The 27,300-nt window shown below is 34.2% G+C and overlaps 2 protein-coding genes across 3 annotated transcripts; both read right to left on the bottom strand.

Annotated features, from left to right (window-relative positions):
• Positions 1–9,591: 9,591 nt before the first annotated feature.
• On the bottom strand, positions 9,592–10,197 carry LOC142605826 (uncharacterized). Its single transcript, XM_075777259.1, has one exon. The coding sequence runs from the start codon at positions 10,195–10,197 to the stop codon at positions 9,592–9,594; it is 606 nt and encodes a 201-aa protein (XP_075633374.1).
• A 6,624-nt stretch (positions 10,198–16,821) lies between these two features.
• On the bottom strand, positions 16,822–21,324 carry LOC142606910 (protein FAR1-RELATED SEQUENCE 12-like). Of its 2 annotated transcripts, none has more exons than XM_075778278.1 (4): positions 21,214–21,324; positions 20,073–20,617; positions 18,956–19,108; positions 16,822–17,233 (listed from the first exon to the last, which is right to left on the bottom strand). In XM_075778278.1, coding segments are annotated over exons 1-4 (828 nt in total). In that variant the 5' UTR covers positions 21,215–21,324; the 3' UTR covers positions 16,822–17,104. The 2 variants fall into 2 exon arrangements, with proteins under 2 accessions (XP_075634393.1, XP_075634394.1); XM_075778279.1 differs by lacking the exon at positions 16,822–17,233 and adding an exon at positions 17,948–18,312.
• Positions 21,325–27,300: the final 5,976 nt, after the last annotated feature.

The following is a 27,300-nucleotide window of genomic DNA, read 5'->3' as shown; positions in this document are numbered from 1 at the left end:
CCTCAAGCCTTAAACAACCCAAAACCTAATTTCACTCAAAAACCTAACCAAAACTCAAGTGCAATTGTTTTAAAATCATCTCTAAGGTTTGTTTCTACAATCTTTTCTTTCTATTTACTTGGATTATGCCTTAGATTCTAGGTTTTCTTAAGTTGGGTTCATTTTTGAAAAAGGGTTAGGAACTTTAAATTTTGTGAAAAATTGTTCAATTTCTTGATTGGGCTTTGTCCCATTTGACCTGTTTGTGTTTGTGTTGGCCAAATTGTGGCATTTTAACATGTATTTAGGCAAGTTTCACTTATGTTCATGTATTGCCCACATGTTAGTTCTATAGATGCATACCATGTGTTTGATAAAATGCCCAAATGGCATTTTGATGTTGTTTTGGACTTTATTGAGTTCCAAACTTTGGGGATTACCATGATTGGACTTGTTTATCATGTCTTGATCATTGGGTGTGTGTTTTACACACTTTAACCCAAATGTGCTTAGTCATGCCCCGCACATGCACACCACATGCACACCACATGCACACTTCATGCACACAACTGTCGCTTGTCATGTTTTTGGATTTCAATCATGCTAGACCTATGCTATTACATGTTTAGCACTTTTTAACATGAGTGTGTGACTGTGTTTTTGTTCCTTTTAGCACTTTGTGCTTATTTTTATGAACTAACTTGGTACTAATCAAGTTTGTGTGCTTGTGTTTTGTGTTTTTGCACTTGTTTCTTTGTGTTTTGTGTCTGTTTTTGCAAATGTCTCCCACTAAGCACTCTGCCACTAAGAAATCCTCAAAGCTTCCACACACGGACTCAGAGAACTTCCGAACCATTAAGGCAGACATGGCTTACAAGGACTGCTATAAAAGGGCAACGATCATCATGGAAAGGGTTGTAAGGATGGAAACCCTTGAAAACACCTCCATACTTGAAGTGTTCAAGGAAAGAACTTGGACAAAGTTGTTGAATCCAAGTGGAAATGTCTATGCTGAACTCATAAGGGAATTCTTTGCTAATGCCACTGTGGAAGGAGATCGCATCAAATGTTGGATGAGACAAAAAGAATTCACTATCACAAAGGATTCCATTCAAGAATTCTAAGAAGTTTTTCCACCATCTAACCCAATCTCCATACAATATGATGATAGATTAGATTCTCTTGAGCCAATGGCGAAGCTCCTCGGTGGCTCTCTCAAAAAGAGGTCCATGAACACCATTCCTTTCAATGTGGAGATGAGGACGTTAACTTATGTCATGATCCACAACCTCTACCCAGTGACGAACTTGACAACATTGTCTGCACCAAGAACTATTTTTCTGTATGATCTCTTCACACATAAGGAGATCGACGTATGCGAACATATACACTTCCTCCTCACCAAAAGCATCACCAAGAGGAACTCAAGGACAATAATGCCATTCCCAAGTCTCATTATAAGTCACATAGCAAAGACAAGGCTGAAGATTCCAAGCAGTCTTACCATTGTGCAAAGGGACTATCCCATTAGTGCTCAAACGGTGACCCGAAGCCAAGCCCACATCACCAGCTCAAAAACTGGCATTTCTCAAATCACAAGGGACAATGTTGAGGAAGAAGGTGGCGACACAGAGGAAGCGATTGACAAATTTGCCTCAACCCCGAAGGGATCTGCACGACCATCTTCCTAAGCACAAGCACGAGGACCCGATTTTCTTGATCGTCTCATTGCTAGGGTTGAGCAAATGTATGGCATGCTAGAATCCCATGTGCAACACACCATGGATCAGTTTACATATGTCAAAGGCCAGATTACTGCACTATCGTCTCAGATTGAAGACATGATGATAGAGCAGTGGCAGCAACAAGAGAGATCCGACTCCGAATCTGAGCAGTTCTAGCTCCTTTGGCCATTCGGTCAAAAAGGGGGAGAAAATTTTGAGGGGGAGTTGGGAGTTGCACAGTGTGAGGGGAGCATATGATAGATATTGGTTCATTTTGGTGGTTTAGTGGTTTTGCTTAGTGTTCTTACCTTTATAGCTTCTATAACTCATTTTATTTACATTGCTTTCTTTTAAAGTTTTTTTAAGTACTTTGGTTTGAAACTTTCAATTAACTTTGAGTACTTTGTTTATGTATCTTTGCTTTGTAGCATTTTTTTTAAGTACTTTCAGATTATTTGTCATTATCTTGAGTACTACACACTTGTGCCCTTGTTGGATCTTGTATCCTTAATGCAAATACTTTGGTATTTTGCATTGGTTGTGTGTTTAGACATACAATTGATTTTTGTTTTGCACTTAATTGCATTGCGTGTCTGAATGATTATTTACTAGTTAAATGTTCATTGTAGTTGTTCTTTAATGATTTTTCCTGTTTGATCAAGTTATGCTTTATTGTTTATATAGTGTTTATTACCTTGATCACATTTTACTTGATTATATACGTACCTTGTATTCAACTTGTCATGAGCTTAATGAAAGTTTTGTTTGTGTGCAAGTGTTTCAGGATACAGGTGTATACATGCAAGTGCTTCACAACTTCTAGATTAGGTGTGAGTGAGTTTTACCACTATTCCCAACTCACGTTTAAGTCTAGAGTCTATTTTAGGGGTTTTGTCATGGAGTAGCCAAAGAGTGAGATTGTAAAGTTGTGATTTACAACTATTTTGTGTTGGCTTTAATTCCGTGCCAAATTTAATTGTAATTTTGTTCAATCTTATGTACCCTGTATTTTATGTGGGATTTCTTTGTAAGGGTTGTGTGCGAGAGAGAGTGTGAAGACTCAAGGCAAATTGAAGATCAAAGGAGTTTTCGCAGGTAGCTCGCGAGAAGCCTTCCTGCGAAGTGAAGCATGTGCTCAACACATGACTGGAATGCGAAGAGTCATGACAGATGGTGACAGCTAGTTTTCACGAATGTCTCACAAATAAGGCCTTCCGGCGAGATACCCGCGAAATATTCTATTTTGCTACTTTGTCATATCTGATACACTATGTCTCTACCCACACTATATATACCCATATTACTCACATACTGAAAAGAGTGCTTTTCAGAGAGAAAACCTGAGCCATAAACCCTTAAGAGTTAGAGATTGTCATACCCACAATCTTCTACACAATCTTGTGTGGTCTTCCTCAACTCCTACCTCTCCATATCCAAATCCTTGAGAGGTTGATAGCTCAAACACTTACCACACCCATCCTGAGTGTAAAGTGAGGTTTTGGTACTGCTGGGAAGCATTGGAAGAAGCCATTTGTTTGGTGGATGAAATCAGGCTGAATTGTGTGATCTAGGGAGCTAGAGAAGACAAAGCTTGGAGAAGTCAGTTGGTAGCAGGAGCTTGGAGGGCTCGAGTACATGGGGTAGACTAGGCTTGGAGGGTCTTTTATTATTCGTGTACTCCAACTTATTCTCTAGTGGATTGATTTACCACTTGAAGGTTGGCAGAGAAGTTTTTCGCCGAGGTCTTTGGTTTCCTCTTCGGTAATGATGCGAACCTCAATCGACACGCTTTGAGACCCAACAAAAATATTGGAATATTTAACCCAGGAAAGCTAAAAATCAGATATTTGATAGAAACCCTGACCCAACGTTTATAATCGAAACGCGAACCAAAGGTATAAGTTGACCTTGACCCAATGATTATAAAGAATCACGAACCAAAGGTATAAAGTTTGAACGCCACGAGGAAGAATCCTTGATAAGTTCACAGTTCTTGAAGAACCAAAAGAGAGCAAAGCCTCACATTTTCTGAATTTTATTCAATAACATTATATAAAAAACGTTTACAGACTTCAGAGCCTATTTAAGGACTCCACAAAACTTGACAGACAAGAAAATATATTCTGAAATAACTCCTAATTGATACCTTACCATATCAGGAATCAAGTTTGACCAAAAAGCATTAAATGCACCTAAAAACAAGGAAAATACCTAAAAAACGTACTAAATAATAAAACCCTAAATAAAAGCTGATTTGGTCTGAAATTAGCAGATCCAAAATAGGAAAAAATCTGTCTTAACTGATATAGAGCTGGACAGTCAATCAGCCATAAATTCATGCCATAAATCACTCCCAATTAAGCCAGATCAGCCTTAAATAGCTTGAATTAAATTTACTACACTTTCATCTTCCTTTGGGCCAAGCTTGGAATATCCTGTGTTAGAATCAGCCCAAATCTCTTGAATCAGCCCATTAAGTGCTTCTTGGATCTTCTTGGATCTTGCTCTTGTAATAGGCCCAACTGGAACATGCAATGAATCCTTGAATGCTTGTTGATTCTCATCAGGTAATACATCGGAGTGTTATCTTGTGTTTGCATTCTTCTTCCTTACTCTTTTAGCTTTCATTTTATTATTGTGTTGTGATGAATATGGCTTGGAGTAGTTTATTGTTTTTTTCGCTCGCATTTACTTTATTCCGCACTTAGCTTAAGTTAGAGTAAATTCAACCGAGCCATAAGTTTTAATTTAGGGGTCTAAATAGCTCTTGTGTTTTCACACATTTTTTAGCTTCCAGAGGTAAATGTTCTAAATTTACCTCTTCATTTTCTTGCTTTTTTTCTTCCTTGTTATATTGCTTTGATATAACTGTTGTTAGTTTAGGTTTACTTCACTTTCATATAAGAAGCATGATAGGTTGTTAGAAGTGTGTTTTGTTTGCTATTTGTTTGCAGTTTCTAGGTTTATGTTTCTAGGCGTGTATGAGTGAAAATGCTTCATGCATGCATACGCATACTCATAATATGTGTACGCATACACATAGGATGTGCACACACTCCCTGCGTATGCGCTCGCATACTTGTGCCCAGAAGCCGATATTCATGTTTTTTAAAGTTTTGTTTGTTTTATCCCACTTTCTTCCACATGCTCTGTTTCTGATTGGTTTAGTTTCACATGTTTAGGTCTTTAGGTCAATAGGATAACATGCTTAGCCTTGTTTTATTGTTAGATGAATGATTAGGGTTTGTGTCTTGGATGAAAAACCTGAACATGCATAATCACATAAACATGCATTAATGCATAGGTGCTGTGATGCAAAAAGGTAAGTAAGGTAAGTCATGCATATGAATATTAACATGCATTTTCCTTTGAGTGTTAGGCATGATATGGATGATATCTATGTTTGGATATTTTGATATTGTCAGAGACCAGAAAAGTTAGGGGTGCTCTCAAAAAAGGGGTTAGGCATCGGCATCAACACCTTCCCTTTTCAGGATTATGTGTGGAGTTGCCACTTATTTTTTTATAAAAATAAAACAAAATACAATTCACATGTCCAAAAATACCTCAAATTCATTAATTGATTATACAAATACAACTTGGTAGAATATCTTTACAAGGTTTTGGTCCTGGATACAATCTATGTAAAAATACAAAACTTTAGTCCTAGATACAATCTACCAAAAAATAAAATAAAGCACTAGTTCTACTTACCTAAAATTCTAAGGCTCGGGGGCTAGATTACAGGATGGGAAGGTGTTAGGCACCCACCCTGCCCAGACAGAGTCCGGTCTTCTAGACTCTTAGTGACCATTAAATACCCATATTCAATGTATGAAATGTTATGCAACGGATGCTATGTCAAATCCTAAATCTAGGGTTAAACTTCTACTCAAGAACCTTAGATCTGCCAGTTTATTTTGTGTGTAAATTTTTGGTGAGAATAGTTAATAAAAATTTTCATTTTTAGTTCCCATAAAAGAAAAAAGAATGGATTTAAATAAAAATTCATATCTGATTGGAATTTTAAATCAGGAAATTTTTTTTTTAAAACACAATTGTTTTATAAAAGAAAAACAGATCTGGTTTTTCATTTAAAAACAGTCATATTTTTATTTTTAAAAAAATGCAAATAAGATTTTTTATTAAAAACAGACCTGATTTTTATTTGGAAAAATGTAGATCTGGTTTTTTTATTTTATTAAAAACATGGAAAATTTTTATAAGCAAAAATGCAGATCTATTTTTTTTTATTAAAAACATGGTAGGTTTTTATTTGGAAAATTCAAATCAGGCTTTTTGTTTAAAAACATGGCAGATTTTTATTTGGAAAATTCAGATGAGATTTTTTTATTTAAAATTTAGTTCAAACTTTATGAAACATGGAGAAACATTGCAAATTTGATTTTAGTTTAAGAAAAACACAATGAAAAACTGCAGATCTAAAATTCTAAGGAAAGATTCAACCCTAGATCTAGACTTGCTCATCAATTAATCATGTGAAATTTTTTGAAAACAAAAGAAAACATGTGATAACATATGAGAAACGTGATTATTTGAACACAAAAGACATCATATCCATGGAAACTAAAACACATATGAAAGCATGTAATGGAAACAAAATTAGAGTAATACCTGCATGAACTTCATCCCCAAGGAAAGAGTTCTTCAAAGAGAAACAATTTTTTGAAGGATTTAAATGAAGCCTCTTAACAAAAAAGAAGTTCCTAAAGCAAGGCTTCTAGAATTTCTTTAACGTAAGGGGAGAGAAGTAAAAAAAAAAAAAAAAAAAAGGGCTAGAAAAGGGGGTCCTGAATGTTGGGAGGCCTCCCCTATTTATAGAGGTGTTAGCTTCTTAGAAAATAAGCTAGGTTTCCTTAAAATTTTAGTTCAATCAGCTTAAAAAATAAGCAAAAAACATATGGGAAAATCCAAAAAAAAAAAGTGAGATTTGGATTAGAGTAAGCTAATTTTTCAGATCAGAATAAGTTTCAGTATTTTGATCATATCGTTTTACTCAAAATTAGGATTAGGCTGACATATTTATATCAGAAGGGAAATTTGATTCTCTACAACGTAGCCAGAAATAGCCTAGTCTGAATTTTAAGTTATACTATGCCAAAAGTGACTTGGAACGTGAATCTAAAATTTGCTACTTTTTTTTTTTTTTTTTTTTTTGGAGAAGCCAGACCAAAATTGGCCCAGCAGAACCTAGCATTGCTTAAGGAACATCAAAAGAAAGAAGATGTACAATATCTTCTGGTACATCTTCAAGCCAAACATCTAAACTCAAAGTATTTTTTGCTCTTTTAGCAAGAGCATCAGCAACTACGTTGCAATTACGTTTCACATGACAAAACTGAAATGAATTTAAATTTGAAGCTAAAATCCTGATATCATCAATAATATGACCAAAGTCGGGGTGATTTGAATTCTCTTGGAGGATGGCTTAGATCACATCTGCTGAATCTCCTTCAAAGATCACACCAGAGAGTCCTTGTCACGACCCAAATCCATGGAACATGAATTTAGATACATGACCAACTTGCTATCCTTACCTAGCTCAATAAACATAATTTATTTAAACATAGTTCAATAAAACTCCAAAGAAACAAGTACTCTTAAAACCTCTTACAAAAATCTAAACTCCACAAATCGAAAATAGTCTCCACTATATAAAACATGAATTACAAAATAAGGTAATTGAAATTCTATAAGTCTTCAAGAAATATTGAAGTCACCTACAACATCCATGCTCTACCTCTCACCTTACAAAGCGATCCAAAGGTTCTATATTCCCAACTACACTTTAATCTGAAAATAGTAATTGATGGGGTGAGCCACACATCTAGTAAGTAATTATACAAAATACACAATGGAATAGAGTCAAGCAGGGCACGAGTTTGATTTCACAATTTCACTCAAAATATCCAATATAGTTTTCAAAACATGTAAAGAATCACTAATACACATATAATCAAATCTTAAAGTCTTTCGGAAACACATACAAATAATTGATCAGAGCATAGTGTCACATATACACATCACATATTCTCACATCCAATCCTGTGAGCGGATACCAACATCTAACCCCTACTGGTGAGGGATCAACACATATTCTCACATACAATCCTGTGAGCGGATTTACACATATATCTGATCAATTTTAAAAACACTCATTTTGAGTCACATATCACAAAAAAATAAAGTTTATACAACATATAATAATTTTCTCAATATTAACAATTGTTCCAACATTAAAGGCATATTGAATATCACAATATCAAATTGAAACATAAATCAAAAGATGCGTGACTCTCTTAGAGAACGAATAGGAACTGAAGAGTTTATATAAATATTTTTACAATTCTTGAGTAAGTTTGAAAATCCAATTTGCTAAAAGAAACGTTTTAAATACCGTTTGAAAAACAAGAACATGACTTCGAAATCACTTGGTTTGAAACAATTTAAAGAACAAGAATCTTTTTAGAAAACTTACTTTGAAACTCAATTATTTTCGAAAATAGTTTAGTTTATAAAAATCATATTTTAAATGAGATTTGGACATTCAAAACGTCATTTAAAATTCGAAATTTCTCTTAAAACATTATTTAAAAGCTAATTAAAATTTCTCTTTCAATAGTGTAAAAATGTTTTTTGATAAACTTTTAAAACGTAAGCTAAAAAAAAATATAACTTTTGAAAACCTTTAACTTATAAGAACCTAAAGAACAAAACTTGTGCATATTATACATAATTACTTACTGCACTTGAATCACTCTGAAAGTCCAACTGAAACACCTTTCAAAAAGCCTCAAAACACTCTTAAATAGGACCTATCATCAATCATAAAATATGCTTAATATCCTCTACAAAATATAAGACTTATCGAATTATACAAACTAACTCACTAGGAAAATACTTTGCTAAACTAATAGTACTTTTAACTCTAAATTAAAGTTTCTCTAACCAATGACGTTCTAACCAATAATATTCCCTTGTATTAATCGAAACTTAGATTGCCATGAGGAAGGCAGTAGCCAAAATATCATTAACCTATGATTTAATATAAAACCCCAATAAAAATGTAAGAGCCATATACCTAAATAGAGATTTGTAATCCATGACTTGTTCTAGAGACACACAGTGGTCAACCTAGGATTTAATTATATAACATTGAACACGTGAAGGCTAGCTCCATGAAAAAATATCTTGATCCATGACTTAGTTTATGGATTACACACGGTTAATTAGAATATTATATATATATATATATATATATATATATTTATATTTACATATCCTAATGAAAACAAAATTGTGATGCTTTTGTTCATAGATACGCAGCGGCAATATTTATCCGTAAAAATATAAATAGAATTTTAGGACCAAAATCCAACTTTTGAACAATCTAACATCACAACTGATTTCCAAGATAACCTTATAAACTTTTAGCTCTTTATTTCTAATGGTGAGAAATCATACCTTGAACAATCTGATTGTCTCTTCAATTGACTCCAAAGAAAAATACACCTTCTAGCCTCCTTAGTGATGAAACATTTCTTATCAAAACCCTAATTATCTTTTCCTCTACCTTATATACAACACATCAAAGGTGTGGGCTTAGTGGGGTAGTAGGCTGTAGTTTAAAACCCACTTAAACTTATCTCTTTAGTCTCCAAAAGGCCCATAAACATCTTCCGCTTTTATTTATTTAATTATTTGAACTACCGCACTAAATTGTATGCATTAAAACTTTAATCTTTTCACCTATTTTGTAACACCACAAAATTGTCTACTCCTATCTTACTATGCACACACATAAAGTACCTCAACTCTATATTAATAATGACGATGGAGGTGATGATCATAAAATCAAATCAGGGTATTACAGTCCTATTTCTTTGGCGAACAGCACCGCCCTACGGCAAGCCAAGGCTTCCATGGTTGCTACTGAGTTGGCTAAAGGGATTGGCATTGTTAGAGCTCCAATTGCTTCTCCCATGCCATCTCGAATGATCACACCAATACCAGCCGAGGATCTGGTCTTGAACACTGCTGCATCGAAATTTGCCTTGAAGAATGGGTACTCTGGAGGTCTCCATTGGTGAAGAGCAGCAACGGTGGGAACCGTGGCAGGGGAGGCTTGCACCGACAGGAACTCTTGAAGCAGGGCCCCTGCCTTGGAGCTGATGCAATCCACGCCTACTGTTGGATGACCAAATTTCAGTGCGTTGAGACGATTCCACACAGCCCAGGCCACTGTGATGAAAAACTCCTTCCTGTAGTCCTCCTGAACCTGCAGAAAACAATCCAATAAATCGTTAAAGCTCTGAGGGCGAGCTAGAGTGGTGGGACGAGCCCAGGATAAAGAACCCCAAACTCCTTCCAACTCTTTGCATGCCCACAAAGCATGGATGGTGTCCTCGGGGTCAGACTTGCATTGCTCATAAAGATTAGAGGTGCTAATTTGGCGATGTGCCAAGTTGGACATCGTGGGGAGAGCATTGTTGCAGGCCCTCCATGCAAAATGTTTAATCTTGTTTAGCACTCTCAAATTCCACAACATGTTCCAGAATTTCCTCTGAGAAGCACCGTCCGAGCTGCCTGCAGAATCTGAGTTGTCCAGGGTGACCAGCAACTTGTAGGCACTCTTTGTTGTGAATAATCCATTGGCTGTTAAACCCCATGAGTGGAAGGTCAAGGGGTAGCCTACTGCTGAGTGAAATCCCAAGGATTATTGATGCTTCATGGGGGAGGAAAAGTCTCTCGACCATCTCTGATTTCCAAATGCCAAGGTCTTGATTAATCAAAGAACTTACCTTGGATTCTGGTTGGAGAGATGTAAGAGGGGAGGTAACAGATCTGTTTGACTTAACAGGCAGCCAATTATCTTCTTTAACCCTAGCCGTATGACCATTCCCAATCCTCCAAACCATGCCCTTTCTAATAACATCTCTAGCGCTAAGAATGCTCTTCCACGCATAAGATCCAATGGATGAATCTTTTGCCTCAAGAATTGAACAATTTGGGAAAAATCTAGCTTTGACCACACGGTGACAAAGAGAGTTTGGGTTGTTGATCATGCGCCACACCTGCTTAGCGAGCAATGAATCATTAAACTTTTCTATCTCTTTGAACTCCAAACCCCCTAGTTCCTTAGCCTCGCATAATCTCTCCCATTTTACCTAATGAACCTTCCTATTTTCAACACTATATCCCCACCAAAATTTTCTTATTAATATCTCCAATTCCTTAATAAGCCCCTTCGGAAGTTTGAAACAACTCATCGTGTAGGTTAGGATAGCCTGATTGATCGTTTTTGAAGTGTTTTCCAACTCTAAAACTGTATTTGGAAGATTTTAGATTTATTTTCATGATAAACCTCATTTCAAAGTGATAATTAGAATTTTTAATATAATTATTTTGAATATAATTATCCTAAAAGCCTAATTATCTACAGTCTTTAAATATTATCAAATTATTTGTTTTAACCCCATGCAACAAATCTCACTTTAAGTAAAATACTAAACCAATCACAGAAATTCATTTAATTAATTTTAATCACTAACCAATCAATATTAATTTCAATTAATCACATGTGATTGGCTTCACCCCTATACAATGCATGTAGACCGTGAACATTTGATCTTGTGATATCTTTCAATCCAACGATCTGATTTGGGAATCGGGCATACCATCGCGAACGTTAGAATCGCAAAATCATTTTTATGATATGAAATGAATGATTTAATGCATGTAATGCAACTATAATTTTTGGGTATTTGAATTGGTCATTTTAGTTATATTCCAAAATTAAATTATGGGTGCAAAATCGAGTGTCTACAAAATGCCCCTCATTAACAGAGCTTGAAAAGCAAATGTCAATGTAAAACAAAGACTTTAACAACCATGATTTAATCGAGGTCAAATTTTCAAAGATTTCTTAACCCTAGAACCTAGAACCTTTGGACATAGAATTAGTGTTTTATTGTTTAGAAAAATAAAAAGTATGGACGTCTAATCTACTTTGATAATTGAGGAACCCGAATAAAATCTTGAATGTTGATGAGGTAATCGAGAACCGTATTCACCCGATCTGTGAAAGATTGAAAAAGTTAGGGATGCTCTCAAAAAAGGGGTTAGGCATCGACACCAGGGATGCTCTCAGAAAAGGGGTTAGGCATCGGTACCTTCCCTTTTCAGGATTAATACCAGCATGTTATGGAAACAAAGTTAGAGTAATACCTGCATGAACTTCATCCTCAAGGAAAGAGTTCTTCAAAGAGAATTTTTTTTTTTTTTTTTTTTTTAAGGATTTAAGTGAAGTCACTTAACAAAGAAGAAGTTCCTAAAGTAGGGCTTCCAGAACTTCTTTAACGTAAGGGGGGAGAAGTCAAGAAAAAAAAAGGGCTAGAAAGGTGGTCTTGAATGTTGGGAGGCCTCCCCTATTTATAGAGGTATTAGTTGCTTAGAAAATAAGCTAGGTTTAATTAAAAATAAGTCCAATCAATTTAAAAAATAAGCAAAAACCGTATGGGGAAAATCCTTAAAAAAAAAAAAAAAAAAAAAAAAAAAAAAAAAAAAAAGGAGATTTGGATAAGAGTAAGCTGATTTTTCAGATCATAACAAGTTTCAGTATTTTGATCATAGCGTTTTACTCAAAAGTCTTATTAAGCTGAAACTTTGACAGTTGAGGGGAAATTCGATTCTCTACAACTTTGCCAGAAATAACCTTGTCCGAATTGTGAGTTATACTATGCCAAAAGTTCCTTGGAACGTGAATCTAAAATCTGCTTGATTAGTACGTTTTTGAAGTATTTTCCAACTCTAAAACTGTATTTGGACGAATTTTAGAGTTATTTTCATGATAAACCTCATTCCAAAGTGATAATTAGGATTTTTAAAATAATTATTTTGAATATAATTATCCCAAAAGCCAATTATCTACAGTCTTTAAATGTTATCAGCTTATTTGTTTTAATCCCTGCAACAAATCTCACTTTAAGAAAAATAATTAACCAATCACAAAAATTCATTTAATTAATTTTAATCATTAACCAATCAATAATTTCAATTAATCACACGTAATCGGCTTCACCCCCATACAATGCATGCAGACTGTGAACATTTGATCTTGTGATATCTTTCAATCCAACAGTTCGATTTGGGAATCAGGCATATCATCGCGACCGTTATAATCTCAAGATCATGTTTATGATATGCAATAAATGATTTAATGCATGTAATTCAACTATGATTTTTGGGTATTTGAAATGGTCATTTTAGTCATCTTCCAAAATTAAATTATGGGTGCAAAATCAAGTGTCTATAGATTTTTAGCTTTGGATATTGAATATGCTTGATTGAAAGCCATGGTCATATGCTACTGTCTTATCTTTGTTGTGATATGCTTGTTGCCCTTGGATGGTATGTATGAATTTCATGATAGAATAATGCTACAGTTTTGGGATGATATGCCATGTTTTTTGCTTTAGATGCATGATTAGATTGTGTGTGAGTTTAGAATAATATGTTAGAAGACCCTTTGATGGGACTAGGATTTGGTACACAAGGAGTGGAGCCTGACCTACAGGTCAGGTGAGGTTAAGTACCTAATACCTTCTCATCCCAATACCTAAACTTCAAACACGTGCTTTGGGAAAGATCAGTCCTTCCACAAGGGTGCTTTGGTTCCTAGACCTAATCTAGGTGGTGACTCCATTTATACCCCCTACCTGGTCCGCTCTAGGCCGAGGTGTACTTCCCACAAGGAAATCACTTGTTGCGAGCGCTTGCGCCCATAGTGGGGACTCCACTGGGGACAGAGAAATTTGACTCCAATGTGTTCCATCTCCTAATCCTAACAAAGGCTCTACTAATATTGTTTTGCACACACTTACTCAGCCCTTTGCCATGTTTGGTGATTAGTGGGAAGGTAGAGGCTCTATTTAGGGCCAATACTTTCCGAACTTCATCCCAACAACTCACAATCCATGTCATTGCCTATGATGGGCTTTAAACGTTTGCCACCAATCTATATAGGGTCCACTTAGGCTTAAGGTTGGAATAAAGTCCCACCTAGTAGTGAGTGACCTATTGATCTATCCCTTTAGCTTTAAGGAGCTTACCCACACATAGAGAGATCCTAGATCCTATCAAAAGAGTGTACCATTTATAACTCTTGTTTGTTCAACTATATATCTTGTGATCACCTAATTCTAAAAGACAAATAAAATATCCAAGAGTTATGACATACCCTAAGATTTTGGGATGAAAAGAAAAGAAGTATCTCACATATAAGAGTCTTGTCCCTAAACCCAAAGGTATGTCTTAACTTGAAAGGTTCATAGGGTCATAGCACATTTGCTATCATAAGCCCAAATCAAGGCCTTTTTGAAAAACAAAGTCTTAGGCCTAAGGTAACAAATATGCTATGGGCCTAGCATCCAAGATCCTACTAAGTCAAATGAATCTCTCTAGTTTTGGGCCTTCTTATTGTATGAAAAGGCCAAAATGATGTGAGACTCATGGGTCTTGAGAGAGAGGCCATAATGTGTTATAGCTAGAAGGGTACTTCAAAAAAAGTGATGATAATGAATGAAAATGAAGTGCCCAAGGGAGATGAATACATTGTTAGCCCATTTTTGAGACAAATGGTTGAAAATCTATAAGCACATTCTAATGAAAGCTCATAAGTGTAAGATGAGAGCGCTTTGTAAATGGACCAAGTCCAATGAAACAAGGGGCTAGCCCCATGAGAGGAAATGGATTGAATTCTGTAATTGAGCCTTCGTTAAAATGGACTTAAAGATTTTTTTAAGAACATTTAAATGAAAGAAGTTTTTAATTTGGGACATGAACTTAATAAAGAATGATTTCTTTTCAAGCACCATTGCACCACCAAGACAAAGTAAGCACGTCCCTACCTCAACTTGGGTTCAACAAAGTGACGGAAGACGTTTGACTAAGGTTGATATACCACCACAAAAAGAAATGGCCACTCCAAGTGACTCGCCTCACTAAGTTGGAAGAAAATAATTTTAGTAAAGAGTTACTAAAATTTATATATAATGAAATTAGATTTCATAAAATATATAAATAACTAAAAGATTAAACTAGAAACTCAAGGAATAAAATAGTTGTTTACAAAGTGACAGTTTATTCTGACTATGTTCACGATGAATGTTTCATGGAGGGGCCAAATGATAAATATTAAAGTCTTGAAATATAATTTATTAATAAAGCCTAGATTGCAATTCTATTTTCATAGTAACTTTGGCCTTTGTCAAGAGTTGATGGAAGCCCGAAACCTATTGGAACTAGAGTCTTATTTGTCCATTTGGTCCCATCCTAAGTCACACACTAAACCCCAATTGAGCTGGCCCAAAAGGCTAACCCAATTAAATAATTAGTTGTATTTAATAAGATTTATTAAATAAAATAATTGTCTGGGCAGTTAAAACGTACGTACGATTAAAAGAAGTAAAAAAAAAAAAAACAATTTTCTCTGTATCATCTCAAGAATAGATTTTTGAAAATCTAACAATTGAATTACATGTTTTTTATGTTCTTAATGTGAATGTTAAATTTCATGTCTATAAGATGTTATTTACTATTTGATCTATAAACTTATTTTTATGAATAATTTTATACTACAAAATTTTTTAACATTTGATTGATAACATAACTATTAAACTTTGATTTTCTCAAAATTTTATAAGCATGAAGAATGTAACAAAATATAATCTAATAGTAGATTGTCAAAATTTACACCCCAATAAAGATACTTAGGGTGTGTTTGGTTGAAGGGATGGAAAAGTGGGAGGATAGAAAAGATTTCAATTCCCTTCCTTTTTGTTTGGTTGGGAGTGAAAAAATGAAAGGTTGGAAAAAATGAATTTGTATAAATTTATTCATATACCCTTGTTAAAAAATGATGTCCAATTTAGAACAAAAAAGTGATAAGCAACCAAAAAAAATCACCCAAATTTAAAATTAAAAAAAAAAAAAAAAACACACACACACACACACACACAAAGCACCACTCTGGAAATCAAAAGAATATATATATATATATATATAATAAAAAATAAAATAAAAAAAAAGAGGAGGCAATGTTACCCAAGAAACCATAAGGAAAAAAAACAAAACAAAACAAAGAACCACACCCAGGAAATCATAAAAAAAAATATTAAAAAAATAAGTAAAAAAAGGAGCAACCTTGCCCTTAAAAAAAAAAAAACAATTTTGTCATTTTACCATCAAACTCACCCCATCCAGTTTTCTCTCCATTTTGGAGAAAGAAATTTTGTGTGAGCCCAAGTGAAAAATGCATGAACCCCACATAAAAGTTTTCATTTCCCCCTCCCAACCATACAATACACAAACTCATTTTCTCTCTTATTTTTTCTCCAAAATTTTTTATCCACGCTGTTCCATCTCTAAACAAACACCCTAAATAGAGTTGTAGCCATTGCCTAATCTGTAGCCAAATTTTGTCCAAGTCCTTGTATCAACTCCTTCTCTTTTCATGAATATGAATTCTTCTTCACTCTCTTTCCTCTTTTATAACTTCCAAGGCTATTCCTCTATTAAGGTTTTTATTTTTTTTTTTTTTTTTTTTTTTTTGGTGTCATCATAGCACAGTAAATGAGTCTGCAAGCGGCCAAATAGAACCTTTTTTTGTTTTTTTTAGGTCTGTCAAGAAAAGTCATGGTAACATCATTTTCAGAACCTCATACACCCACTTGTAGCTCATCCTGCCCCTCATTATTTATCCAAACCATTCATTGACACGTGCTGCTTCGGATTAAGCTCAAAAAAGTGCAAATTTGGAAGCTACGGAACCTACCCAGAAACATACTTTTAGAGAAATTGGCACATATCAAAATATAATGGTCCATCTATAAGCTTATCTCCTGAAAATGTCTTGGAAACATCAAGATTTAAGCCAATGCAATAATATCAAAAGCTAAGGGCGGCACTAACTGTTGAAACTGATTGAGACTACTGACTAAATCAAAGCTTAGGCAATGCACCTATAAATATCACCCATAGCTTGTGTTCATGCTCATCCACAACCATATCCTCTTCCTACAAGAACAGTACTCCGTCCTTTTGTTTAATGCTTCAACTTAACTCCTTGATGGCAAACTCACGAATACCAAAGTTTGTAACAGAGGTTGCACCTCCACAATATATTAGTGTCATGAGGTACAAAGCAAGGAAGATGCTGGATACAATAAATGAAGAAGAGAGAGATGCTAATGCAACAAGCTTTCTACCTTCATCTCCAAAAAATTCGCCGTCATCATCTTCCTCTTCTTCTTTAGCTTCTTCAGCAGCTCTTAATGCTGATGATTTCTCAAAGAGGTTCATAGGTCTTTTCTGATCTTTGATCACAAAAATCCTTGAAGGCTGAGCACATGCTTGTGTCTTGAACGATAGCACTGTTTCACAACATACTGCACTTCCATGAGCCTAATCTCATTTATTTTTGGAGAGTTGGTGAGACTATAAAGTGACCACTGTATCAGGAAATGTAATTAATGAGATACTATGTTCTCATGTCTAATGTACAGAGCAATAATTTTATATTAACAAAGAAACTATTGTTAAGGCTTCGGCATGTAATCCACATTCATTGTTGCCTCAAGATATATTGCAGAGCAAGTAAATTTCTTGTGGTGCTGCACCTCACTGTCAGCTTTGACAAAGGTGGCAATCTTCTTCCCCCAAACCAGCCAATCCATAGTATAAATAACATTAACTCAAGCCTCTGGTTATACGCAAGGATACTAGGAGAACTAAAAGGCAAGATAGTTAGGCCAAATATCTTTTCACATATATAGACTTATGCTCAATTTATACATGCTGCACCTTTAAAAAAATTAAATCACTCAAGAAGTTTTTGTTTCAACAGTATTTTTTTAAAAAAAAATTTTTTAAACCTACAGTCACATTAAATCTATCTTCCACGACCACCAAGCTTATCCAATATCAAGGTAATCACTCATAAGAACATCTATCTGTAAAGTCTTCAAAATTATTCTTTTGTATTCTTGAATCCTCACCATACTAAACAAACTAACTTATGGGTTTGATAGTAAACGACTTCCAATTATTGTGAAAGTTGGCATACGAGATAAGGCTGCAGGCGAGATTTAATCTAACCAAGGGTACAGCAAAATATTGATTACTGATAATTTTTTAACAAAGCTGCACAACTTAATAACTTTTAGTTAGATAAATAATTTCTTCATTCCATCATCAAATTACATATACTCTCCATAGTATATGCTTTTTTTTTTTTTAATTTTTTGATGACATATTACTTTACTCATATTAGTTGCACGTCATAGAGCATACTATATAACAATCTTCACTATTAATCAAACTCTTACAAGCAATTGACCCCACCCGCCAAAACCAATTATCGAGTAATCCAAAGGCTTTACACCTCTGAGAGGCTATGCAGTTTTTATCCTCATGCCTAGGAGAACATAGTAATGTTTTAACACGTCAAATTTCATATCAATCAAATCCTTTACTAAGATTTCCTGTATTGATGGTCTTGATATTTGAGCACTGAAGATATAAGGAGAACCTGTAAACCAACAGCTGATTTGTCACAATAATCATCTAATCAAAAATTATTGAATGGTATAACATTAACAAGATTTTATTTCTGTATAAATATTATATTCCTTGATATAAACGAGATATACGTCAGGCCTCACTTGAATCCAACAATATATACATAAATTAAACTGCACCATTGGAATTTTATAGCTATTCCCACTTCCTAATATATATGCTCCACTAGAGAGAGAGAGAGAGAGAGAGAAAGAGTACATCGAAATGTTATACTACCAATCAATGAACTTCCCACATAGTTGCCTTGCCTGATATGGTAAAATATCAACACACTATAATAGAGGACTGAAAAGGCCATGTTATATAGTATGATATACTTAGAAGCAGATACACAGCAAACAGCCATTGCTCTCTTCCAGTGTGCCAAACAGACAATTGTGTGCAAAATTGGGCAACTGAAAAATCAAGGGAAGACACTAGAAACACAACAAAACCAGCTGCACAGATATTCAAGATTGCAGCATAACTATATAAAAATTTTAATAAAATAAAAACCAAAAGGCTAAAGTGATAAAATATACACAATTTTCACTACAATGCCAAGACTATCAAAGATTTTGAGGTTTTTTCCCTACAGACTCAATCTCATTTACCTTGTCAGCTATATACTGGACTGTTTTTGACAGATCTTGCGTATGCTCTTCAATGTGATTGAACAGAAGGTCTATAGTTTTTCTAAGTGAAGCAGAACGCTCTCTCTCAAGGAGCAGCTGTCGAGTTAATTCTTGAATCTTCACGTTTTCATTCTACAAAGACATATAGAAGGAGAAGCTTATTTTTAAAATGTATCATAAAAGAGAGGACAGATAGTGGGAGAAAAGCATAATACAAATGAAATTCAGTTGATCTACAAAACCAACTTTAGACTGATCAATCCGCAAACTATGACCCTACAAGGTCCTCTGTTTAAGCCTAGTACCACTGGACTCACTTGATCACTTTTTGTTGGATACTTGGAATGAGAGAATAAGATGACTCCCCCCCCCCCCCCCCCCCAACATACAAGATAACTGCTTAATAGGCATAGCATCCTTATTAGCAAACATCTGATCAAATTTAAACTGTAAAGTTCTGTGAGGCATTTATTTTGACAGGATTTAACCAGAAGTCCCCAGAAAAATATTTCATTCCCAAGAGCAGTATGGCAGAGAAAGTGGTAAAAGTGGAAAAAATAAATATTTGATGCATTTTTCTTAAAAATAATATAGTAGCTGAGAGTCTGAGACTTAGACAAACACAAATAAAAAAATTTTAACAAGGAAAAGTGAAAAGGATTTACTAGTCAGCTGAGAACATTTTTTCGACTCCTTGAAATAAACTTTTCTCTCCTTTTTTTTTTTTTTTTTTTTTTGTTAAAATAAAAAACCCTAAAATTGGACAATGATGTGAATTATTTTTTGGAAATAGTATGTATTATGAATTGCCTACAGAGTCCAAGGGCTGTAGTGTCTAACTTTGCAATGCATCAACAACTAAAATGATTACTGCACAAGCTTTCGTGCAGATTCCCAATGAGACAAATGTGGAACTTCTCAGAGTCCGAATTTGTATTAGTCCAAGCGAACATGTCTGTCAAGGGCAGTAATGGTGAACAAAGAAACACTGTTTGGGAAAAGGTACAATACATCTTTTTTGTTTTTTTTTGTTTTTTATAGTCAGTAACTACTTATCACAACAGACTCAAAGAACCAAAAGAAGACATCAACTCACCGGAATTTGATTTATAATTGAACAGTTTTGAGAGTTCACTGCAGTCAACGCATGAGTGTGGTCCTTCACAAACTTTGTGACAACCCATTTTCCAGTACTTAGTTTTCTTACTGAAAGCATTGCCTTGCAACCCACCCTAGTGGGAGTCCGTGGCTTAATGTTTTTCTTATTAATATCACACCTATAAGCTTTTCTATAACCCTCTTTGTTACAAACAATTGTTCGACCAATGACAGATCCATCAAGTTTAGAGCGAGATAGATAGTTTATCCGAGTTATGAAACCAACACGCATGCTGTACGCACTGTAAAAAGCATGTGCTGCTTCTTCAGACTCAAATTCTTGACCCACATATGGTCCATCTCCTTCAACTACAGTTCCTCCCTCCCTAGAAGATTCATGAGTCATTTCATCATTTTGTCCAAGACAAGAAACCTCTTCAAATGAACTTCCTATCATTGCACCATCATTACCAAGTTCAAGCTCAATTTCAGCTGAGTTATCTCCTACCCCATTTTGAATGTCCACAGCAAGTTCAGGATCCACTGTAACATTCCAAATTTAGAGATATTACCTTCTGTCCTCATATCAAAGATCATACAAATGAACTCATGTCCATCATATCAATACACACACGCGCGCATATTTCCAATAGACTTAAATAGTTAAATGGATCTTAGAAATCAGTAATCAGACTGGCTAACATGCATTGCATAACCATAAAAGAGACTATAAACACAAAAACAACAGAATTGGACAATAACCAATTTCAATAGAGATGAAAACAAAGACCTATCTATATCCCTCTCACGACAAGCACACGCACAACTAAAATGGGCCCTCAGAATCAGTATTTGAAGTTGCTAATACACATTCCACAGCCATAAAAGCTATAACAAACATAAAAAGAACACAATTTGACATTAACCCAATTTTGAAATAAATGGAAACACTAAGACCATTCACTCGAGTCAAAACCAAATAAACTTGCACTATAATCAGAAACAGAAACTACAAATGTTGCCCTAAAATGGGATACATGGACTCAGAATGAGAGCACCCAATATATATATTTTTCCTTAAAGCTAATTCTGGGGTCTGATTTTGGGATAAAAGGGAAATTTTGTAAAGTGAAACTTACTGAATCATTGAGATTTTGTAGCTGAAGATCCTTCCAGAGACAACAACTGATCCAGAGCAGAGACTAGAGAGAGAAAGAGACAGTGATTATAGATTTTTTTTTTTTTTTTTTTTTTCTCCCTCTCTCAGTTTGTTGGTTTTACGGGCTTTTGGGTTAATAATGGGCCGGACTGGCTCAGCCCATATTATCTGATAGGGCCGAAACACAGCCCATATTTGGGGTCAATTTGAGTCCAATGAACAATAATTTGACGGTTTTTTCTTTGTTGTGAAGGAAAAAATTTGAATTGATGACTATCCAATATATCAAAGAGGAAAAATGCCAAGAGATCTCCTGAACTCTAGGTAGTGGCCATGACATCCCCTAAAATTTTATTTTGGTCAATTTACTCCCTGAATTTCATAGAAGTTCCAAATAGAGACATTTGGTAGTAAACACAAATAGAGAGAGATTAGGGCCCGTCTGATAATGTTGTTCTAGTAACGTTGTTTGTATTTTTTGAAAATACATGTGGGTGAAAAAGTGTGTGAAAATACGTGTAATGTTGTTTAAATACTGAAAACTATTGTTTAAAATACTGAAAACTATTGTTTAAAATACACTACCAAACAGCCCCTAGGCCACCATACAGTAAAGGCGCCTCTGGCGAACTCAAGGTTAGGTTTTCTATAATATTTTTGAGAAACATGTTCTCTATAATAGGTTTGGAGTTTTAAATTTATGTTCATTTTAAGTTTGTTTTATAAGCCAAATTTGAGGAAGTTTGGTGGTTCTGAAACATTTGCAATCTAGAATAACACTTATTATTTAGAGAATAATAAGAGATAGGTTGTATTGTCTAGAACATTAAATTAGAATATAGAGGTATGAAGCAGTTTTGATTTATCATGTTATCTTACTCAGTTGCAACTTTTAGTGAAAGTTTATGATTCAATCTACTAGCCCACTTTCTTTTATCCTGTTATCCTACTTGGCGAGATGAGGCCAAGGTTGAAAGGAGGGATGCCAAGGTGGTTGTGGTTAGATCATCTGTCTGTTACTCTTACCAAAGTTTTTTTTTTTTTTCTTCTTCCATCGAAACTAAATTTGGTATTCTAGAGCTCACATGCATCTCACGTATATATTTAGTATTTTAACAGCAGACCTACTGAGATATTGATTTGGAATTTGTTTGAAGATTGGAGAGTAAATTGGCAATTACAAAATTTCAGGAGTCATTGCCACTATCCTAAAGTTTAAGGCATCTCTTGGCATTTTTCCCTTTCAAAGCACACAACAGTCTTGTAACTTAATTGATTGGCAACTCTTGGTGTTTCCAAATGAGACATCTAGGGTTCAAAATTTCAAATCCTACCTCCCCTAACTATTTTATTATCAAATAAAATTAAAGCAAAATTTTTTAAAAAAAAATAGCAAAGACTCTACTAATAGTAATTTCTTTTTCTTGTTTTGGCGAAAAAGCACACAAAGAAGAGGGAAATACATGCACTACAAGAAAAACAATGTTTTTTTTCAATAAAGTCAAAATTGTTGCAATAAACTCCTATTGCAATGAAAAATTTTCGTTGCATATGATTGCAACAAAGTCTATGGCAAAAGGTTATTGCAACAAAAAGCTTTGTTGCAATGACATTTCATTTATGGAGGAAAAAAACACATACAAAAGAAAGGGAAATGCAAGCACTACAAGATAGAAAAAGGTATGTTGCAATAAAGTCAAATTGTTTTTGCAATAAACTCTTATTGCAACAACAACAAAAAAAAAAAATACACACTGTTGTAACAGTTTATGACAATAGATTATTACAACAAAAAGCTTTATTGCAATAACATTTCTTTGCAATAGATTCACTACAGTAAAGGACTTTTAATATTTTTTTTAAAAAAAACACTATTACAACTAAAATAGTTATTGCAATAAAATATCACAACGATAGTTTTCATGGCAAAAGGTATGATTGACAATTGATTGAATGATTTTACAATAACAAAATTCGTTGTGGTAGCTTATTGCAACGAATTGATTTGTAAGAGGTGAAAAAACTAAGATTCATGTAATTGATCCCAATGTTGGGATTAATATTTAGTTGAATCAAGTTGCATGTGTTGGAAAAATACATGGAAAACACAGTTTTGTATCTCATACAAAACACGCAGTGAAATATGACGGATCTACTTCATTTATGTGAGATAACTTACAATATCTAAATTTTAGAAACAAAAAACAAGAAAGCGTACCTTGATGCAGCGAAATTCAAAACAAATGAAGATTGGACTTGGGAAGTCTTTCAATCTTCACTCCAATTCCACAATGTGCCCAAGATGCGTGGTTTCTCAATCAATTTTATATGTATTTGTTCAAGGGAATAACCAAGTGGTTCTCTCTTAAGAAAAACTCATAATCATTTTCTCCTTTTAATCATACACATATATCTGCACTTAGGCAATTACTTTATTTAATAAGTCTTATTAAATAAATAACTGATTATCTAATTGAGTTAGCCTTTTGGGCCAGCCCCATTGGGCTTTAGTGTGTAGCTTGGAGTGGAATCAAAATGGACAAATAAAGCTCTAGCTCCAATGGGCTTTGGACTTATCTGTCAATTCTTGACAAGCCCAAAGTTATCATTAATTATAATTAATACCACTATATAAATATAATTACACTCTAGGCCTTATTAATAAATTATATTCCAAGACTTTATTAAACATTTAACCCCTTCATGAAAATATTTGCGATAATATAAAGTCATAATGTGTAACTGTCACTTTGAAAATTACTACATCTTGATCATTGAATACCTAGTTTAATTCTTTAAGTTATTCATAAATATTTTATGAAATCTAATTTCATAAAATATAAACTTTAGTAACTCTTTACTAAAGTGGTTAGGCCTAACACTCTGAATAACCAAACTCATTAAACTTATCTCAATGAAATATTTTATATTTCTATAAAGAGAATATGAATTCCATCTTGAGAATATGTGTTCCTTCAACATTACGTGCGATTGCCCAACATACTAGGGTTTTGACCGTTTGTTTAGATCTCATTCTTGATATATTAAAGCAACCTACATTTCATGATCAAGTTCACTATTCCCTTAGGATTAAGAGTTTATATAAATGATAAGTTGTGAGATTTATTATTTATTTGACAATCGTTAATAGAATAATAAATCTCACAGCGGCCCAATTCAATATGTTTTATACACTTAAAACATATTAACTTATCAACTAAAAGTCTCCACTTCCATGATCAAGACAAATCATCTTAATTGACTTGTTATAATCTTCGCAGATGAAATGCTCAATTTCATCACCGACTACGAACTAAGATTTTAAGTTTACAATGAGCTTATGATTTATATCTTCTATGACTAAATCACATACTATGCATCTCAATGACTATATAATAATGTCCAAACATTAATGCTACCATTATTTTAGATAATAATAAAACAAGTTTAATACATAAAACATAATGTATACATGGCCTACAATAGGATTTTAGGGCACTAATCCTAAAAGCATGTACTTGTTGAAATATGTTTGTTACAGTAGAAGGTGTTTAATTGTAACCATCTTCTTCTTTTTGTTGCTGAAAGGTAGATTTCATTCAACAAAGACAAAAAATGCTACAAGCATTCACAACAGAGGACACAAAATCAAAACTACTTTAGCAATATACACAGATCCAATGCTCTTAAGGATAACATTCACAAATAACCAAATTCAAAATAGAGGGAGGCAGCTCCCATGGCGCAAGCATAAAGAGTTTTGCACGGTTGCTTTTAGCTTACCCCCTCTTAATTTGGTACATACATGGCATTTAGCCATAAATCATTAATACCAACCTATGCTACTTGTTAAGGACATATTTCATGTAGTTGGCTAATCCTTTGACAAAATGCACTTTACTTGTATTTGGGTAGATCTAGGATGTGTTTAATACTTCAAAGAACATATTGTTCAAGTATAATATTAAAGCCATGAAAATTGGACCAAGAAACAAGTGAAGAAAAGGCGTTTACTAAAGCTGGACACCTGCGGATAGCTACTGGACAGCTACTCGACAGCTTCTCGACAGATAGCTATCTATCAACGTTTAATGAAGCTCGACAGATGCTATCTATCGAGGCTATCTATTGAGGTTACGGAAATCAGAATTTTCAAATCTGATTTTTGGGTCAGGCTTTTGTATTTGTGTAAGGTTTCTTTTCTCACAACCCTAGACATATATAAGACATATTTTAGAGGCCGTCACATAAGAAAATACAATGAGAACATATGCAAAAGGTGACCGGAAGCCTTATTCTTTCAAAAAGAAGCTACTGCGTCTTTGCGCCTTAGGGTTTTGTAACCAAGTGCTTCTTGATCTTCATTGTTGATGAAATGAAGAACTTTGTAACCAACATTCTTCTTTCTCAAGTTGGTGAGTGAGTTACGTATTGGGATTCGTGCAAAGGAGTGAGTCACGTATTGGGATCCGTGCATCAAAATGTGGTGTTCATATATTGAAGAGTTCAGAGGTTCTGAAGCGGTAGAAGGTTTCTGCTGTGAGTTCATCTACGGGGATTGTAGAGTCTAGGGACAAATGTTTTGTACTAGATCTGAAACTTCTCTTTACTATAGTGGATTGCTTTTCGGGAAGGTTTCCCCCCAGGTTTTTTACTGTGAAATTGGTTGGTTTTATTCGTTTTCCTAGGTCATCATATCCTGTCTTATTTATTTTTCCGCTGCACTTAGTTTTGACATGATATTGATGTTTGTGTGTTTTAACAAGTTTTATGCATAATAAATCTAATTAACAACTTGGATTTAAAACTTGTTAATTCTATCAACCAGGATCTAAATTTCCCAACACTACTGACTTTTCCAAAAATATTTTTGATGTTTTTCATGCAAGATAAAACGGATGAGACGTACAAGCCATTGGATCATATACGTAAGTACCCACTCTCTACTTTGTAGAAAAAAATCATTTTATACATAAGTTTAGTGCTTTCAATTATTGTTTTTTTAATTTAGCAAATATAGTAAACAAGTAGTAATTGATGTTTGTTATTAAGAAAGTACTCAATATCGACATATACTATTGCAAAAAAAAAAAAAATTGTTAGATAAAGTCAAATTTATTGCAAGGAAATCTTATTGCAAAACAATCGTTGCACACTATTATAATAAACTCTACCACAATTTGTTATTTCAACAAATGCTTGTTGCAACAAACAATTTTTTATATTTTAAAAATAAATTTATTGTGATAACTCATGATAACAATAGATTTTGTTGCAGTAAGATTGTTGAAGAGCACAAACTAATTTTGAATGAATGTTTACACAATAGTACTATATATGAGATAGAAATTTTTTTAATAAGCTTCAAATTTTATTCAAATTACAATCCACCTTACGCACACAGAAACTAAGACACTTGGCAGATTCAGTTTATTGAAACAAAAGGACTAGGAAGACCTAAGAAAGAGTTTGGCAGTTTCATGTGTAGCTACATTACATTCTTTTAACCCACAAGAAAGTGCAACGATTAAAGGACTTAGCTAAACATAATATATTACCGAGTACATTGCTTATAGATTGATTTAGGGTGAAGCATGGAGAAGAAAGGGGGTTAAAGCATGCTTTTGTGTCTCCTTCAATTATGACTTGGTTCCATCCTTCAATCATTGAAAGCTGCACTGCCTAAAGGATAGCATTTGCCTCAACTTGAAGAGATGAGCAAGAGATACGAGTCTTTGCCCAAACTTTTATGACATCACATTTACCATCCCTTGCAACAGCAGCTAGAAAAGAAGAAGAGTTGTCCAATGCAGCATCCATGTTTATCTTGATCCAACTAGTGGGGGAAAGGCTCCATTTGAAAGTGATAAGTCCTGTTGGAGGATTTATCTTGGTGGACATTAAGGCTACGTATTTCCTTACTTTCTGTAGAATATTCTTGATGGATATTTGTATTTCAACGATACTACCTTGTTGAAGAACCTAGTTTCTCACGTCATATTTCATCCATTACTAAGGCTACATGAAGGGATACCAACGATAGGTCTTTCGAAGGGTATGGAGCTTT

This window comes from Castanea sativa, chromosome 8 (genome assembly GCF_040712315.1).
Source record: "Castanea sativa cultivar Marrone di Chiusa Pesio chromosome 8, ASM4071231v1".
Lineage (NCBI taxonomy): Eukaryota > Viridiplantae > Streptophyta > Magnoliopsida > Fagales > Fagaceae > Castanea > Castanea sativa.
Note: the sequence above shows the minus strand (reverse complement) of the source record. Positions and strands in the feature narration are given on the sequence as shown.